The sequence below is a fragment of the Ricinus communis genome, chromosome 9, assembly GCF_019578655.1.
Source record: "Ricinus communis isolate WT05 ecotype wild-type chromosome 9, ASM1957865v1, whole genome shotgun sequence".
Lineage (NCBI taxonomy): Eukaryota > Viridiplantae > Streptophyta > Magnoliopsida > Malpighiales > Euphorbiaceae > Ricinus > Ricinus communis.
In genome coordinates, this window is record NC_063264.1 from 27,456,721 (window position 1) to 27,477,503 (window position 20,783).

Here is a 20,783-nt window from a genome sequence, read left to right on the forward strand (position 1 = left end):
TCCTCTTAAGGTTTTGAATAAGAACTAATACTCTACTTCTAGTTTAGTTTTTGTCTGATCTAATTCCAATTTGGAATATATATATGCAAGTTATGATTACTATAGCTATGTTTGGTGGTGCATTAGAAATCTATGTTTGCAGTGAGCAAAAGTGATGAGCAATTAACGTGTTATGGCGTTTGGTAAATTTAATCTAAACTGATATGAGATTTAAAAGTTGTTTATTATTTGTTTGATAAGATGTTGTAGAAAGTATTTTAATTATTAAAATAAAAATGTTTATAAATTATAATTATATTTTTCAATTATACTTAAGTATAATTAAAGACATTATTCTCAAATAGTTTTAATTTATTGCACAGATATATAAATACATAAATATATTTTATGATAGACATGGCAAGAAATTTGTCCTTTTAAGAAAAAATAATAACGAACTTTTATAGAATAGAAAAATAAATACTAGTTATTTGGAAAAATTATTTTATAAAAAAAAAAATCAAATCTATATTAAGATTAATACAATAAAATCGTTATTATGATATAAGATAAAACTAATTTTCAGGCAATTCTAAATTAAAACAATACGATTTGGAACAAAATGCATTTATATATAACAATAGCAACATAATTGTATCTCTTTTGTCTCCACTTTTAATTCCCATTCAAATTCAATATTTCTGAAAATCCAAATCAAAACAAGAATTGTAGGATCAGATCTTGATTCTGAACTCAAACTCCTTATAGACTTTAAGAATGTATATATGGAAATTTGAGAGTATAAATAATCAATCACATGATAGAAATAAAAAAGAGAGCTTTAGAGAAACCCAAGAAAAAAAGAAACTAAAAATTACCATAAAAAATTAAAAATTAGAAATTCCAGAAACAAGAAATTAGTGATATCAAATAATAAAAAATTAATAAAATTGTAAATTATCCCTAAATCAATAGTATATTCTAGAGTTAAAGTGATACAATGGCTGTATGGTTTGACGCTTTTATATTTAAGGGACAAATGAATTTTTAGGTACATTTAATGTTTATCTTATTTTTTAGATTGTAAATATTAGTAGGAATATAAATTTTTAATAAAATTAATATTTTTAAATAATTTAGCATATGATTATATATTTTATTTTCTTACCATTGTTAGATACTAGATTATTTATAAAATCATAATTCAGTGATCGTGCAAGTTAAATATATGCAAATTTATATAAAAAAATAATAAAAATATAAATATGTAACTAAAAAATACTAAGAAAATAAAATACATGGTAGTCGTTTGATGTAAAAAATATTTTTGTTCTTCAAGTGAAAAAATATTAAACCACAAAATAGTTTTTTAAACTTTACCCATTAAAATATTATAGAAAAGAAAAGAAAAGATGAAGAATGATATTTAAGCCATATCACAACTTATTAAAAAAGATTGCATTAAATTCAAAAAATTTCGTTGACGTTTTCATAATTGAGGGACTAAAGTGTATTTTGTATCAAATGAGTAATATGTGTTTTATTTTTTAGCACATTCAATATATTTTTTATTTTTAAATTATAAATATTAATAGAAATATAAAATTTTGATAAAATAAATAATTTTAAGTAATTTAGCATCGGATTATATATTTTATGTTCAAAACAAATTGTTAAAATATATATTTTAATCAAATTTAAAAAATAATTTTTTAAAATAAAACTTTAATATACTTATAAATCCTATGATGCATCATTAGATGCTACATTATTTATAGATCATAATTTAGTAATGGTTGATGTTAAATACATACAAGACTATATAAAAGAAATAATAAAAACATAAATATATATCTCAAAAATATTAAAAAGATAAAACACGTTATACTCTTTTGATAAAAAAAATATCTCCGTTCTTCAAGTGAAAAAATATCAAATCATATAATAGTTTTTTCAAACTTTACCCAAAAAGATTTATGAATAAATACACATATCTTATTAATTCTCAATCTTTAAGGTATTGAGGATTTTATTGTAAACATACATATAATTAAGTATTCTTTTTGTTTTTTTCACTTTATATAAATGCATAAAAAATTTACTTTACTCAAACATGGATTTTAAAGGTTTAATTTTTGTAAAATATTATTTTAAGATGAATAACCAAACAATATTATTTATTGTGGTGAGAATTAAAAGTATTTTTAGTTCAGCACTCCGCAATATCAAACAGATATAATAAAGTAAGTATTTGTGTCTTGGGCTATTAGAATTGATAATTATTAACGAACTAAAGTCTGCTTAATATTAAAGATTGATTTTAGGCTGGCAACAATGATCCAAAATTAATTATTAGGATATTTAAAGAATTCAACTTGATGGACTTAGTACTTATTGTTCTTTGAAGAAATTTCACCAATTATTCATTTTTTCAAAATGATTATGAGAACATTTTCATTTTTTTTTTCAAATTTATCTAATGTTGTTTTTTAAAAATATCTAATTATGTTTTGTTTATTTTTTATTTTATTTTTTTGACTGTTTAACCATCTCTTTTTATCTTATGGCTAGAGCTTGAAAAGCTAAGATAGTCGAAGAAGGATAAAAAAAGAAGAAGAGAAATAACGACTCCGAAAGACAAAATCGGGAAAGAGAGAAGGGTATATAGAGGGTTGCGGAATAAAATACAATTATATGTAAACAAAAAAATTAATTTTTTAAGACTTGCATTCATAACATACATCTTAGCATGAAACAAATATGGGCATAAAGTATTTGTGTATAAAATTAATCTAATAGTTTTGGACTAAACTGAACTAAAATAAAATATTTTATTCATTTAGTAAATAAAAGGTACTAATTTTGATAAAATTTAGAAAATGAAGATTGAGTCTGGTAATAAACCATTTTTTATATGAAATTTTCGCTTTGCCATATATTACAGTAAGAACTCCTCTCTTAGGAAAAGAAGAACTTTTCTACTTAAAAGCAAAAGTTTTCACCAATATCAATTATCCAAATACTACATCCATGATTCTTGATAAATATCCTTTAAAAAAAAAAACTAACCTCAAAGTATGTGATTTTATTTATAAAGAGTTTAAATCATTAGGGTTCTTCAAAGAGAAAGATTGGGGAAGATGGAAAAAAAAGGAAGTTTTGTATAATAAAACTAAAAATCAAGTAAATAATATTTAAAGGTAAGTTTTAATTTTTATTAGTATATTACATGATTTCTCTCTGCCATAAGTGAGTTTGGCTATATAATTTATGCTAATTTATCTTTCTTTTACTATGATAATACGAATAAAACTATAACGATTAATTAAAAGAACGAAAGAAACACGTTTAGTACAAATAGATTGATTTACACTTTCTGAAATTATTTTTTTTAAAGGGGTTAGAGACCTCTTTTTGAATTAGATTTTGAATATGTTGTAGCCTTATATGTCTACTATATGTGTATAAAATGACATAATTTTCTAATATTTAAAATCTGGTCTGTGGACTAATATATGTCTACTATTCAAATTAAACCTGCTATAGGATAACAACATATTTGGTATTGTTTGAAGCCCTTATACTTGGTATTTTACTCTCATTTTTGGTGTAAAATTAGTTCAATATATTGCTAAAATTGAAGCCCTTATACTTGGTATTTTACTCTCACTTTTGGTGTAAAATTAGTTCAATATATTGCTAAAATCATGGTATAATTTCAGGCTAAACTATAAATGTTTAGTAGGCTAAATAAGCTAAGTTTCGAGACTGTCTGAAAGTTTTTATAATTCTCCGATAAGTAAATTTATTAAAATGTATTTATATGTGTGTGTTCATATACATAAGATGCATAACATCACATCATTTTTTTTCTTTTCACTTAAGTTAGCTTCTTAGTTGAGAATTTAATGTTGATTTAGGAGTTATCAAAGCGAGTCTCGTAAGACCGAAGGTTCAAGCTAAGGAACTTGAATGCTAGTCCTTTTACTTATTTTGTTAGCTTTCGTCATCGAGGTAAGTAGACTTGTTATTAATATTTTAAATTAAATAAATATATAAATAAATTTTTCGTCCAAATGCAAATACTTATGAAAATATCTTGATTTATGATTATGAGTTCGAAGGATTGAAAGTTGTTAAAAGCTTTTTCTGTAATTTTATATAAGTTGAACAAATAGATTTGTGTATATTTTGAATATGGATTTTCTAATTAATTGATAGTAAGTATATCTTGTTAAAATGTTTTAAGTAGTAAGTATTGGAATATTATTTTTATAGTTCACACTCTTGTTATTGATAATGAATTAATGATGATGCGGTGTAGAAATATGATATATGATGATACAATTTTTGGGACAATGTTAAGATACACATAATGCCTTTCGAGTGTGTACCTGGTGGTTACCTTTTCGGAATAGTTCTACATGCATATATACATGAAGGCTAGTCTGAGTAGTATATTAGATGGATTACCACCTATGTTATGATATAACTTCTTGCTGGATTAACATATTAGATGGGTTAATCCTAAGATGATTACATTGTTAATATCTTGAGTGTGTACATGATTAAATATGAGTATTTTTATGTTATTATATAATTTATGAATTCAATTCTTTAATTCTTATTTATTACAATTATTTTAGAAATGTATATTAGAAGAACATAAGAGAAGATTTATTAGTTTATACTATAATTATTTTTTTCATTAATGTTAAGTTTACTTATTGAGTATTTCCATTACCCATATTTTCAAATTTTAAACTTTTAATTAGTAAGAGTAAGATAGTTTGTAGATGTTTGATCTAACTCCCTTTCGCGTGTAGATTTAAAAAGTTGTGCCAACATTACCTTAATAGATTGTATTTGTTTAATATATTTTGGAGTTAGGATTAAGTGAATATATGTAGATTAAGTACTTTTGGAGCTTTCATATATATATATATATCAACAAGAATGATTGTTATGTAATATACAAAAGGAGGTTTGTTGTAGTTTAGTTGAATTGGCTATAATTTTGAGATTGGATATGACCAGTTTAAAATACCTAACATATTTTATATTGTAATGAATATATACCTTTTGTTGTTGAATATTTTTTGAGTTGCAAACTGTTTTATTTAAAAAAAAATTAGATACCTAAAATATACTATTTTCGGCAAACATATACCTTTTTCTGTTCAACTTTTTTTGAGTTTGCATTTTGTTTCATTTGAAAAAGTTTGAGATATCTAACTTAAATTTAATGTATACTGTTCTTTTGTTAAACATATATCTTTTACTGTTATTATTCTTTTTAACTTTTTTAAATACTTGCAGATATTGTAAGTATTAACTAAGTTATTCATTTAAGATTTTAATTTCTATTAAAAGTATACTAAACATATACTTTTTTCTTTAATGTATATCAAATATATATTTTTTTTTTCACCTTGTAGTGATTTATCTCGCTTTCAGATCCGATATTCTCAAAACTCTCTAGAAATTCTTAAATTAGCAAGATAACCCTTAGATAATAATGTAAAAATAGTTAGTGTCAAATATTCTTCAATATGATATTCATTACTGACCAATATTCTTCAATATGATATTCATTACTGATATCACAAAATTAACAAAAATGTAAAAGTATTTCATAAAACTAATGTGATTTAGATTCAGTTTTTATCAAAGTATATCTAACATATATTGTTCTTCTTGAATGTCTACTCTTTTATACTTGTCGTAATATTTTTTATTTTTTCAGATATATTACGAGTCCAAGTTTAGGACACTTATAGACTAGTTATTCAAACACTATTCTAACTTGAGTCCAATATTAATAACATTAAACTAAACAAGTTAAGAAAATTCAATATATAATAAAATCCAAAGATTATAAAAAGAAAACTCTAACTAAAGGTATAAATAATATTTGCTTCTTTCCAGTATGAGAAAAACAAGCTCTCATTATTAGTGGGATATTCATTATCCTAAGGAATAAGAAAAATAGTCAACTAAAGCACTTATCTCCATCTTCAAGCCTTTCCTCTCCTAGTAAAGGTGTTTACTTTGGGCATATAAGTTCTAGATAAATCAAACGGGGGCTTGGCTTACTTTTTATGGGTTTTTTCTATCGAATGTTTTGAGAGAAACATATCCAGATGCCGGACTCCTTTTAATCAGAGGAAAGAAAGCAACAGAGAATCTTGTACCTCATAGGCAACGGTCGAAAAGATCACCAATTGACTAGAACCATATCAGACCGTGAGAAAGAAGAAACCATAGAATATACCAAATTAGTAAGAAAGAGAAAGACATAAAAAAAAATTATTTCCAAGCAAAGATTCAAACCATGATACTAACTTTTAGAAGAGCACAAATGAATGGAGAAAAAGATTAGAAGGATAGTTCGTTTTTTTACAAATAATACCCAGATGAAGATCAATATCTCATAGGTGATCCATAACGGTTAAGATTCAAGTAGCTAAATTAGTTACCATCCCTGTAGGAGAATACTTTCTCCATTCGTAGATCGGAGATTCTTAAAAGAAATTATTTTTAGGAATAATGAATATTAGTTGATTTGGTAATAACTTGAATCTTTATGCCAAGTTAAAGACTTGGGTACTTTAACTTATGTTTTTATTTGTTCGCTAGGAAATTCAATTTGAAAATGACTTAGTATCATAACAGGAAAGAATTTCCCATCTTTTTTAAACCAAAGAGTCTTTCTTTAAAAAAAAATTAAGCTTTCATTTGAGATCCAGGGCCAATTTCTCTTCTTGAATAATGTATAATATAGCCATTTAAGAATGCACTTTTGTTTTACATCAATTGTAAATAATTTTTAATTCTCTATAGTTGAAAGCTATATGGTATTATAAGTCATCTAAATCATCAAAACCTCTTAACTATGCTTTCTTTCTCACTCATAAACCTACTCATACTTTAATCAATCTTTCCTTGTCCTTTTTATTTGCATTTAATATGTTCTACTATCAATGTTAGTTGAGTGTTGTTTTAAAACTTATACGAGAGCAAGTCATGAATTTATATTACATGAGCTCGTGCGGCAGAAGCTTATGTGCATCCCCTGCACCGAGTAGTTTGTATCTAGTTGATGATACATTTTTGCATGTACTTGTGCTTGTGCTGAGGCTAGAGATGAGCATTATGTTGCTACGTGCTCAGGTGCAATACTGGTTGACAGAGTTGATAGTATTTTTTTCTCTAAAAAAATATAAAAAAAAGTCTTTTGAAATATGCTTTTTCGATTTGGTTCAAACTAATTTAATTTAGTTTTTTAAGTTTTTCAATAAAAAAATAAAAAAATTCACATGTCATATTATTAATGGTTTGTATTATAAGTAAATGCAACTAAAAACTGAGTTAATGGTATTACCAAATTAGTTTTAAGTGTAATTACAATTTCTTTATTATCTTTAATCATATCACTCGTGATATTTATAAAATACATTAATATCCGTTTAATATTTTGTTATATTATATTAGAATCTCCATCCATTATGTTTCATGTCAATAAGTTATTAATTTAAATTAAAATAACAAGCTTTCCCTTTACCCAACTATCACACTTCTCTTCTCTATTTATTTAACTTTACCCATCACCCACCTATATCCATTTTCTTTCAACCATTATCTCTATCGTTGTCCTTTATTTTCTTTCTTTCTTAGAATTTAGATTAAAACAAGTTAGATACAACAAGTTCTCTCTATCTCTAACCTACATTGAATTGCCATCTCCAAATTTTTAACCAATGCCAAACCATCATTTCCACAATCTCCTAGTGATGTTAATTACATATGGTGTTTCAGCTCTCTGAAATGGTTCTTCCACCATTATCATCGTCCTAATGGCTTTTGAACTTGTAATTTTCATAGTTGAACTTTTAATAAAATGAATGATATTAGGGTTTTAATAAAGGGCCTTTGGCATCTCAAAATGTCATCATTCTAATGGATATTATAGTAGTTTTAATTGGTGATAATTTATTGTGTTCTTATAATTTTAAAAGAGAATGAATCTAAGGTTGAAGAAGAAATAGAGCCTAAAATATGAAGATTTAAGTCTTTTAGGTATTCGTTAAAATGCTTAGAAGGATGAAAATAAAATAATTCTAGATTCTTGACATGAATAATTCTCTAGTTGAACAAGTTGTTATTCATGGGTAAAATTTAAATTACAGTATTGGTACTTAGGAAGATGCATATGTAGTTCAGGCACTATTTCTTTATTTTAATCTTCAAGGACAAAGACTTCAATAAAGAAAGTATTGTTATGACTTATCATATTGATGGATGGTTGTAATGTGCAAGTATAATTGTAGTATATATATTAAATGCATAGAATAATTTATGAATAAGAAAATCACAACTGTCTTCCTATCTCTCTTTCTTCTTGTTCTTTTATACACTTTTTATCTGTCATAAAAGAATTATAATAGAGTTATGAACTTTGATAAAAAGATTAATTTTGGCGGAAGAGATGGTGGTATTGGTAGTATATTTATTAATTTATTATATCTTTTTATATATATTTTAAAAGAAAATGTTTAGTGGTCGAAAAAGTAAAAGAAAATGAGAGAAATAAGAGTATTTTTATTTTTATATATTAAAACAAATAGTTGATTGATAGAAAGCCTAATAGAAGGGGGTTCCAATATAATATAGTAAAATTTAAAGGGGTTATAATATATTTTTCAAATGGCGAGGACAAATTAGTATAATATGATAAGAGATAGGGTAAATTACAATTACCCCTAGTTTTATTGGAGTTGTTTTGAAAATAATTAAGGGTAAAATTGAGACAAAATAGATGATAGGGATTTCATTAACTTTTCCCAAATAGTTGAAGGGCTTTTCTTTTATAAATTTTGCCATTGTTAAACTTAGTACTGTCTCCAACTATTCGCAGAAAAATTCAAATTCAAAAAACTAGAGACTTCGCTCTCAGTTTCTTTTCCTTCTCTCTCTCTTACCATGGCGACAAGTACAAACACTCACTTGACTACACCCACAAAAACCCCTTCTTCCAAGAGACAACAAAATCTAAACACAAACACAAACACCTCAAGATTTGAAGCCTACAATCGCTTACAAGCAGCCGCTGTTGCCTTTGGCGAGAAACTTCCAATTCCTGAAATAGTAGCTCTTGGAGGCCAATCTGATGGCAAAAGCTCTCTTCTTGAAGCCCTACTCGGTTTTCGCTTCAATGTCCGCGAGGTCGAAATGGGCACCCGGAGACCTCTCATTTTGCAGATGGTTCATGACCCTTCTGCTCTTGACCCTCGTTGTCGCTTTCAGGTCAGTGAATTTGTAATCGTTTTGTCATTTCTTTTCTGGGCTTTGATTTTATAGCGTTTTGATGATAATGGTTCTTTTAGTGTGATAGATGGAGTTTGTGGAATTATTCTTTTTGGAATAATTTATATACAAGAGCTCAATTGAATTGAGTTTGTTGCAAAATCATGTCGTTTGAATTGATTTCTTATATTTTCAGACTTCCCAAACATGCTATTAAGCAATCAGGTTATTGGGTTCTGATAGTTGGGGATTTGAGTTTCTGTCTGCATTATGAAAAATGGAGGAAAATGAAAAATGAAAAATTTTGATAGTTACAATATGAGCCCTGTTAATGTAAGAATGCTAAGTTTAATGTTGGAGTTTTATTGTTTTCCAGTCCTCAGCTTTTGGTTATGCTCACAGAGCCAGCCACCAGTATTAAAAATTTATGGTTTTTGGATATTGCGTGGACTTTGATCAATTGCTCATGAATGTATGTGCTACTTTGCTTTGACTGGCATCTCTATAGCATAATGCTAAATACTTGATTTTTGGTAAGTTTTGAATTTTTCCTGTCAAACAAGAGATAATGAAATGTAACAAATGTTATAACAGGAAGAGGATTCTGAAGAATATGGGAGCCCTATAGTGTCAGCCACAACAATCGCAGATGTTATAAAATCACGGACTGAGGCACTTCTGAAAACTACTAAAGCTGCAGTTTCTTCTAAGCCAATTGTGATGAGAGCTGAATATGCACATTGTCCTAATCTTACAATTATTGATACCCCAGGTTTTGTCCTTAAGGTGAGTCTGCTCAGTAAAGAAAATGTCTGCAAAATTCTTTCATTTTTTTTTTAGATGTGATTTAAGGCTCATTTTTTTGTTGGCAGGCAAAGAAGGGAGAACCGGAGAAGACTCCCGAGGAAATTCTGTCTATGGTGAAGTCATTGGCTAGTCCTCCTCATCGTATTTTGTTGTTTCTTCAACAAAGTAGTGTGGAATGGTGTTCATCCCTGTGGTTGGATGCAATTCGAGAGATTGATCCAACCTTCAGAAGGACAATAATAGTTGTCTCCAAATTTGATAATCGGCTTAAGGTACCAAGATACTCCTCTTCTAGCTTATTTACAAAAGAAGAAATTAAAGTCATGGCGAATGAGACAAATCAAATAACAGGACCTAATTATATTATAGAACAGAATCGCATCCTGCAAACCTCTCTAATTATGTCTATTTATGACATCTTTATGGTAATATTGGTAGTTAATGGAATGGCTAAAATTCTTGTTTCTGAAATCATAATGTTGCCTCTTTAGTAACTCTATTACTGAAAAGTAGGGTTTATTCAGTTGTTTAAATTGAATAGCTGAATAAAGAAATCTTTCTTTTTTCTTGCTGTGGCACTATATATCTGTGACTTACTATTTCAAATTGGTCTGAAATACTCGATTCTGACTGTAAGAGTTCTAAACAATGCAGGAATTTAGTGACCGGTGGGAAGTGGACCGTTATTTGAGTGCAAGTGGGTACCTTGGAGAGAATACTCGTCCATTTTTTGTGGCTTTACCAAAGGACAGAAGCACCATATCAAATGATGAATTCCGCAGGCAAATATTTCAGGTGGACTCAGAAATCTTACGTCATTTATGTGATGGAATCAAGGGAGGATTTGATGAGGAAAAATTTAGGCCTTATATTGGTTTTAGCAGTCTGAGGGACTATTTGGAGTCGGAGCTGCAAAAGAGATATAAAGAAGCTGCACCTGCAACCCTAGCATTGCTTGAGGAGCGCTGTTGCCAGGTTACCACTGAGTTGGCCAAAATGGATTCAAAGATACAGGCTACTTCTGATGTTGCTCATCTGCGGAGATCTGCAATGTTGCACACAGCTTCTATCAGCAATCATGTGGTAAGTGATTGGTTTGACCATCTTGCAAGTTATCAAATAGCATGTCTAATTACTCAATCAGGGCAGCTAATGTTCTTTCATGTAATATTTGGTCAGCTCAAAACTTTTCTTTAATTATTGGTTATCAAAGATTTCATATTGGAATTTTCTGTTTTCGTAAAGTTTTACATTTCCAAATGTTGTATTTCACTTTAGATTGTTCTTCATTGATGAACTGTACCTGGAAAGAAATAGTTTCTCAAGTTGAAGAAACAATATAACTTTGCATTTCCATCCTTTTGGTATATAATGAAGCCTACAGCTTACAAGGTCTAATTGAATTATAAATTCTGTCCTCTGTCTATTGGTGAAGGGAGCTTTGATTGATGGAGCAGCAGATCCTGCACCAGAACAGTGGGGGAAAACAACAGAGGAGGAACAGTCAGAGAGTGGTATTGGTAGTTGGCCAGGTGTTATTGTCAACATAAAACCTCCTAACGCTACCCTTAGGCTCTATGGAGGGGCTGCTTTTGAGAGAGTGATACACGAGTTCAGATGTGCTGCATATTCCATTGAATGCCCTCCAGTGTCAAGGGAGAAGGTATTTATTTTCAGAAAGTGATCTTCAACAGTTATCTTAATCTAGGGATTTGAATTTGACAAAGTGTGAAGTGGTAAATAATTTATTCTTCTTGAAACAGGTGGCAAATATATTGCTAGCTCATGCTGGCCGAGGAGGGGGTAGAGGTATAACAGAAGCTGCTGCAGAGATTGCCCGTGCTGCGGCTCGGTCATGGCTTGCTCCTCTTCTTGACACTGCTTGTGATAGGCTTGCCTTTGTCTTGGGGAACCTTTTTGATCTTGCTCTAGAAAGAAATCGCATGCGTGACTCAGAATGTAAGAGGCTGTTTATGGTCCTTTGCTGTCTTAATAGAGAGTTTTCTCACTTTTTCTTTTTCACAATCATTTGAGGGGTTAAGATAGTTGTAAAAAGTCCAAATGATACTGAGAATGATTGATCTTTAAAGAAATATTGCATGATATATGCCTGAGCTTGCCTCATAGTGCATACTACTTTAGCATATCATTAGCGGAGTTTAAATGTGTTAGGCTAGTGTGCAGAACTTCAGTGACTCTTTATGATATCCTACAAGGGAAATGGATTTTTTTGTTTTATAATGGGAAATTCATTTCATGGCATATAAGGAATATGTCGTTAATCCAACATCTTTTGGTTCAAAATAGAATGCAACATTTTCCTTTTCTTCTGATATTTTGTTGAGATTTGAATAATTGCCCCTATTTAATTTGCCAGCTGTGGGTTGCTTTTCTAATTGTGCAGATGCAAAGAAGAGTGAAAATATGGATGGGTATGTTGGTTTTCATGCTGCCCTAAGACATGCTTACAGTCGATTCATAAGGGATCTTGCCAAACAATGCAAGCAATTAGTTAGACATCATCTTGATTCAGTTACAAGCCCATATTCTCAAGTTTGTTATGAGAATGAGTTCCAAGGAGGCTTTGGCTTGAGTGCAGCCTCTTACTTTAAAATTAACCAAGCATCTGCTGGTTCATTCTGTTTTGAGCTATCAGATGCCAAAGAATCTTTCCATGATGAAACAATGAGAGATCAAGAGAACATTCCTCCAGAAAAGCATGTACAACAAACCACTCCAGGAAAAGGTGTAGACGCTAAAGAAGCTCTCAAAGAAAGCCAAATGACTGTGCCTGAGACACCATCTCCTGACCAACCATGTGATATGGTATATGCAGGGGCAAAGAAGGAGCATGGAAACTGCATTGAAGTTGGACCAAAAAAGCGGATTTCAAGAATGACAGGAAATAGCAGAAATACTGAACATTTAAGAGTTCAAAATGGGGGAGGTCTTCTATTTGGAAATGGGGATAGTGGCTCAAGATCGTGCTCAGCTTACTCGGAAATCTGCTCATCTGCTGCACAGCATTTTGCACGGATACGTGAAGTTCTTGTTGAGCGAAGTGTGATGTCAACCTTGAATTCTGGATTTTTGACCCCTTGGTAAGTTTCCTTTGTCTTCTGAGATGCATTTGAATCAGAATTCTGGAGATCTTATATTTGACTAGCACACGCATCTGTAGATCATGCATACAATCACTATGAAATTCAGAGATAAATGTTGTGGTTTCTATCCTAGAATGAACCCACAAGGTAGATAAGGCTGCCATGTAAATGTAAAACTGTTCTCTTAATTATAGTTTCAGAACCCTAAAGCCTTTGTGCAACCTGGTTTAGTCACTTCATTTTTCCTTCTTGAGCTCTTGGCACTAAACTGACTCGGTACTACCCTACTTGTGACTTCTTATTTACCTATGAAAGATCATTTGACGGATTTCTAATTGCACGTTAACATTTTAATTTAATCTGTTTGTCTAATTCCATAAATTAAGAGAATGAGACTAGCTTTCCAATTTTTATTCAGAAATCTCCCCTTCTTTTGTTGGTCTATTTAAATGTGCTGATTTTCTTTTGAAATATCTTTGGTTCTTGACTTAATCACTAAACTGGTACTGAATCTTTTAGGTAGTAGCATTTTACCAAGTCAAATATTTGCTGATTCCTTATGATGTAAATGGCATCAAACTCGCTTAAACAAGTCAGAGATCCTGAGAACTGTCCAGGAAAACCTATAAATAGGCAGAAAGATATACTTAAGTAGATTTCACTTCACCTGAATTTTAGTATTCACTGCTTTTAGTCTTTGTAGAGAAGCTGAGTGGAAACCTTTTATTTTGTCTTGCTTACAGCCGTGATCGGCTCGTGGTGGCCCTTGGTTTGGATTTGTTTGCTGTAAGTGATGTGAGATTCACGGACATGTTCGTTGCACCTGGTGCCATTGATATGTTACAAACCGAGCGACAATCTCTTCAAAAGCGCCAGAAAATACTTCAGTCTTGCTTGAACGAGTTCAAAAGTGTTGCTCAGGCTCTTTGATGGCAGCCTAATCAAGTTCCACAATACTGTCAAATGTATCACAGCTAGTGAACATGGCAAAATTATTACACAACTTCCATACTGATTTCCAAGTTCTGTGATTGGCTTCCATTTCATCATCTGAACCATATATTCTTCTATTGTTTGCAAAAGGTTTGGTTCTTGCAATTGTGTGTACAGAAAATGTTTCCAGTGATACTCAAACCAGTTTGATGGGCCAAATATAACATGTCTTGATTTACATGCCCCTAGAGACACTAGAATATTTGTAAAATTTACTTGCCATGGTTCACAGTTGAGTTCATTGGCTACTGTAAACTAGGTAAAGCACTTGAATATGATGGCTTTTTCTTTTATCCTTCCCTTGATGCATGATTTCATTTGCAGCAGTTCTATTCTTGTAATATACCTAGGAGTGTAGCATGGTCAAAAGGCTTTTACATTGCAATATTTTACACCTGTCAAGAGGCATTTACATTGCAATATTTTACACCTTCAACTTCGTTTCTGGAGGTACCCTTTGAGATGTTGCAAGAACAGTATGCTAAATCTATCTTAATAATAGTGCTTATTGCCTTTATTTTAATAAATGCATTCATGATGTTTATTATCTATAATTTCATGGAAACCGGGCTGGCTTTTGTAAAGACAGTATATAACAGCTTCTATTCACAGAATCAAAACTTTTTCGAGGTTATAATTCATATATATCCCAACATAGTCATCCTCTGTTTTAAAAGAGGTCTAAAATTCTAGTAACATTGGTGACTGGTAAACGATGAGGTTTGAACTCTGCATATGAGAATACTAATAAGACTATGTTCTGATTGATTTTACAAATTTAATTTTAGGACTTGTTTGGAAAGGAGAGAAAAAATAGAGAAAGAAAGAAAAAGGATAGATTATCAACATTTTCTTTGTTTTGGCAAGTGGGAAAAAAAGTGCAAAAAAAGAAATAAAATTTAAGAACTTTTTCTTGAGACTAGTATTTTCTACTGCACTCCTTTCTTTCCCATCTACTTTATTCCTAAGCAAGGTTTAGATTAAAAAGGACTTACGGTCTAATCACCCATAAATAAGAAAGAGCATAGTAAGCGATAAAATGCTTTAGAAAGTTGAAAATAAGAGTAAATTAATAGGTCAACCTTTCAAAATGCTGTTGAATTCATGGGCAGGCAATATGCAACTCGGAAAATTGAAACATCTTAATAATTAGAAAGAAAAATTGCACAAGTGATTCTTGTAATAGGGGCGAGCAAAACGAAGGCAACCTAAACAGTGAGAATTAATTTGCGAGAGAGCAAAAGCGTCGTACTAGTAGACAAAGCAGTGGAGTGTAGCACCCTAGACGGCAAGAGTCCAGTAAACATGAATGCTTGCGAGTAAATACGATCGAACCTTAGGGGTACAATGTAATTAACCATATTTTAGTTTACAAAACAGAAATGAATATATAAAAGAAGGACGTGGGTTGAATTTGTATGACTTACAATAAAGACAAATTTATATGACTATCTTTTTTTGCATCTATTGCCACTAGTGTACTACAAAATGAATGACAATTTCCAAAAGGCATATACTTTCATTCCTTCTTCATGCTAGTTAAAGTTAAGAAGTTTTCATTATGAGAAGAAAATACCCAATATTCTCTATAACTTTAATTTGGTTTTGGTGACAATGATCCACATAAATAATGGCTGTTATTGCATATTGTGATTCTCTCTAACTTTGTTCACAGAATATATTCTTTAATTATGATGCTAAGTTTGATTTGATAGGTGCCAAAATAAAATTCTCATGTTTCTGCAAAATGGGTACACTTACATTTTGGTAATTCAAAATATTTACATGATTCTTGAAATTCTTTATCATTCATGTCTTGCAGGCTTAACTCTTTCTTTCCTTTTTCCTGTTATGTTCATATACATGTGGCTAAAGGGCAAGGCAAAGGGTAAAGTTAATTAAGTAGTTAAGCATGTTAGTTTATTCTATAATGATAAATAAGCTACAACATATTATTATCATCTTTGTTTGCTCATCATATGGGATTCATTAGACCTCACAAGGCTTGTGTGTCAATTTGACCTCTTAACTATTTTTCAAGGTTCAATTCTTTAAAGCTCAGTTTCTTTTTCTTTTTCTCAATTATACAAAAAAAAATTTAGGCAAAAGTTTAAAAATATACTTTTATTTTTCACTATAACATTGTTAATTTTAGTTAAGGTGACTTATTTATTCGATCTAGCGTCCTGTAAAATAAAATTATTTAATTATAATAAAAATATTATCTTTTTTACAAATGAATAAAAACACATATATTAACATATTATGATCATAAAACTACTTAAATTTGAAAATACATGAAACTATAAATATAATTTTTTAAATTCTTTCTAAAATATAATATAAGTGTTATGTCAGACAAATGAAGCCATATGGGTAGAGTTTTACAATCTCCTACTAAAATACTATCTTTTGTTAACAGACATAAACACGTACACTAATTTATTAAGAAAAAAAATGCATTTAAAGTTAAAAATATGTAAAACCAATTTATTAAACTTTTTTCAACTTTTTATCCTTTGTGCAATTCGTTCAAAAATTATTTAGCTGAAAACTTCAACAAATCGTTTGTTATTTCTCCAGCGATGCTTGGCTGGAGGAGAATTTCAAGAGCAATTGGTTTCTTTTTTGGAAAGATAACACAAATATTTTTTGCTTTTTAATAAAAAATATGGTGTAAAATTATATATTTTTCATTTTTACTGTGTAAGAATATCAATACAGTTTTGATTTTTCTTTGATTGTTTTTTTTATAGAAACAATCAAAAAATAATTTAAAAAAAAACGAATAAACAACCGAAAAAGAACCACACTATATTTTTTTAAAAAGAAAAATAAAATAATAATATATTTTTAAAAATTTATACAGTAAAAACAATATTTTTTATTAATTTTAAGATATTTCTGAATTTTTTTTTTCAAAGGAATTTGGATGATCAAAATATAAGAATGAAATCCCTACTCCGTGATAAACTTTACTATTATTTATTTCATTTCATTTCATATCAACTGTCTTTTTTTTTCAAATAAGAAAATTTTCAATTATCTATCATTTTTATATATATCCAATGCAACATTAAATTTTTTTTTTTGTTTTATTCTTATATTAGAATAGGTATAATAAATTTCACAATATTTATAGATGGGTAATTTAGTATAATTTAGTTAGTTTTTTTTTTTTTATAGTTAAACTTATTAAATGCTTATCTATATCATTTATTCTATACATTTAAAATTAATGGGGGAATTTTTCCCTTTGTATAACCAGTTATGTTAAGGTTATTAATGCTATTTAATCCAACATTTTTATACTAATTTATTATATCAGTTTATTAAAAGTACAAAATCAATTAAACAATACATTTTTAAACATAAGCTGTAACAAATAAAAATTATATCAGTTGGTATAGAAGTGTTGAATTTAAAAATATTTTCAATAATAAGTAATTTTGTTTTGTTCTTAAAAAAAAAAGTGCACATGCATTGCCCTTTTCTTGACACCTTCTTCTATGGCACAAGTTATGCAAATTAACAAAATTAATTAATTCTGTGCCTTTTATTTATTTATTTAAGAGAACTTTTGTTAATTCTTTTTCTTCATTCCTATGGGACTATTTCAAAACTAATTAATTCATCTATTGTGACACTTTCATTTTTTTTTAATAAAAAAATTAAAGTATATATTATATATATATAAAGAATAAAAAAGAGAGAGATGCTGTGGAATTCAAACAAAAAGAGATGACATACTGAGAAGAATATTATTATTTTTTCACTTAAAGAAAAAGCATGAATAAAAAAAGAATTAAAGAAATATAAATATGCAGTGGCAGCAATTTGAAATGTAACTATTCATGAACCTTGCAGTAGGGGTCCCTCTCCCTCTACAGCCTCCATTGTCCCCTTTCATCATAGGAGCCTAATAAGTCCAACAACATTATGTTCATAATTATCATAATTTTATGTCATAATCTCTTTACTTAATTGTAAGACATACTTAACTCCAAAAGTTAGCACAATTTCTAAAGTGATTTACTTTCTTCTTATTATATGGGTCAAAATTCATATGTTAATGTCTTTGTAATTTTCTATAATTTGTACTCTTTTTGTTTATTCACTTGCTTAATTTGCAATGTAATTGAGCTATGCCTGTTTGTAAATTTTGAATATTATTTCCTTGCATATATGTATAATTTATGGGTGAATGTGTTTGGGAAATTGCCTGCATTTAAATGGAAGATGATTGGATCTAAAACCTGATTTACTTATTTTTTATGCTAAATGTGAAGGCAACACAGTACAGCAATAGACATCTCTGTGTTGCACATTAATCTTGGAAAACATTATTGCACTTTGGCCTGTCTGGAACTCCTGCTATTCAGTTTGCTTCTCTTCTTTACTTTTTCTTTCTTCTCAAAAGTTCTTTTTGGTCTTAATGATAATAAATAAATAAATAATAAAAAAGGGAATTCCATTCATGCCCATTTTGGATTCTAAATTATAAACTCACATGAAATGTGAAATGGGTATCTGCCAAACTTTGGTATTTTTTGGGCACCAAACTTTGACTTCTCTCTCACTATGTTTTGTGTGTGTGTCTATAAATATATATATGTATTTGTTGTGTTGTGTTTTCTTTAGGGTTCTTATTGCTTACTTTAAACTCAGGCTTTACAGTTCATTAATAATGGAACTTCAATTGCAAATTGAAAGGTAAGTTTAGGTATTGCCGCCAAATCAATTTGATAGGTAACTGAATGTTAATAACTGTTTAATTAAGTTAAACTCAGCATAAACATCTACTCTGATGGATTTTTATGGTGTCTTTCAATTCTTCTGACTATAAACATATACACAATGTAGTTGATGATGGTGATGCATTGTGTCGTGTTTTTATAGCTGTTCATCGTCAACTCAAATTAAATTCACATTATATGAATATCAAAAAATATAGTTTTTTAATTTAAGAGCGCATAGATAAAATGATAAGAATTTCTTCTAATTTAATTAAGATTTCAAATTCGAATTATGGGTATGCAATTATATTAAAACTTTTAAAAAAATATTATCTCACCCAACATGCTCTAAATTAACTCTAAATATATAAATATAAAAAAGAAATAGTGTATAAATATAAAAAGAAATAGTGTTTTATTTTTTCCCAACAAAGGGAGCATTAGATTTAGGCAAGCAATGCCCCTAATTCAACAAACTTTAGTTTAATCAGTAATCACTCTCATTTCCAAAAGGAACAATTCATTAATTTATTACTAATATTATCATTAGCATCTAAATTATGATTAGGGAAATATTTTTTTTACAGATATATAATAGTTAATTATAATAATTATATATATATTTTTTTAAAAAAAAAAATACTAAATTGCTTGTTTCTTGTTTGAAAGATGTGCCTTACAGTACCTAGTGCGGCTGTGGCGGTGGTGGCAATAAAAGCCTAAAGTATAGCGGATAATACAAAGTCAGCAAAATCAAAAGTATTATTATTAAAAATTAATTTATTTATAAGAATTTAAAAGAAAAAGAAAAATTATTTTTTAAATATAAGAAATTGTCTTTGTCTGTATTCACAGGCATAAGATGTACCAAAAGTTTAGCCACCTAATAAATTACTTAACATTGTTTAACAAACTAGTCAAGCCGGCCAACTAAAGACTAAGACTTAACATTTCATATTCTTATTATAAAGTTAATTTCACTTAATTATTCCTATGCTTTATTCTTCAAAACAAAAAATATTCTTATGGTTTATGGGCAAATTATTTTATTTATATTTATGTTTTATATAAAAGAAAAATTATTAAAAAATCTCTATATAATTTTTTATTAACGAACGTATTGATATGATCTGAATTATTAATTGTAAATTTAAAGTTCGATATATTGTTATCGTTGCCTGTCTTTTTTTTTTAGAACTCAATATATATTCAAAGACATTAAAATATAATTCATAAGATGGAATTGGCTAAAAATTAAATTTGAAACCTCCAATTTTATATATATATATAAAAAATAATTCAGCCTAAAAATGCCAGCTCTGTAAAAATCACAGTAATTTGAGTAGTAATTACCTGGTTTGGGTTATCAGTATATTATTATTATCAAATGAAAAGCATAGAAGTACTCAGTAATAATGAAAAATTATCATTAAATTTCACTTTTGATTTGGTTTTAATTACAAGATTTTAATTTATTTTTTATTTCAATCATTTACTTTTATGTACATTTCAATTTAATTATTTTATAAACAAAAACTGATATGTAAGGAAATAGTTAATGAAAAAGTAATTAAGAAAAAAAATATTAATTTTTAACTAGTAATGTGATTAAATTGAGATAAAAATTAAAATTTTATAATTAAAATATAAATAAATAGCTGATGAAAACTCAAAGACTACTATAATTGGAGGGACCCAACTACTCTACACTTGATCATTTGTTAACCTATCATTGGCAGGACTATTAGTCAATTTACAATTGTACTTTGAATTGGTATAAGAGTTGTAATCCTACTTTCATATTTTTCTATTTATGCCCACATTAAGAGACTAATAGCAAAACCAAAATAAAATAAAA

At 28.6% G+C, this 20,783-nt stretch overlaps 1 protein-coding gene across 2 annotated transcripts; it reads left to right on the forward strand.

Annotated features, from left to right (window-relative positions):
- Window positions 1–8,881: 8,881 nt before the first annotated feature.
- LOC8263562 (dynamin-related protein 5A) lies at window positions 8,882–14,482 on the forward strand. 2 transcript variants are annotated; one of them, XM_015728204.3, is made up of 9 exons: window positions 8,882–9,285; window positions 9,880–10,071; window positions 10,158–10,364; window positions 10,747–11,175; window positions 11,528–11,755; window positions 11,856–12,051; window positions 12,497–12,838; window positions 12,929–13,193; window positions 13,940–14,482. In XM_015728204.3, the coding sequence occupies exons 1-9, from the start codon at window positions 8,962–8,964 to the stop codon at window positions 14,124–14,126; spliced, it is 2,370 nt and encodes a 789-aa protein (XP_015583690.1). In that variant the 5' UTR covers window positions 8,882–8,961; the 3' UTR covers window positions 14,127–14,482. The 2 variants fall into 2 exon arrangements, with proteins under 2 accessions (XP_015583690.1, XP_002533903.1); XM_002533857.4 differs by having other exon boundaries at window positions 12,497–13,193.
- Window positions 14,483–20,783: the final 6,301 nt, after the last annotated feature.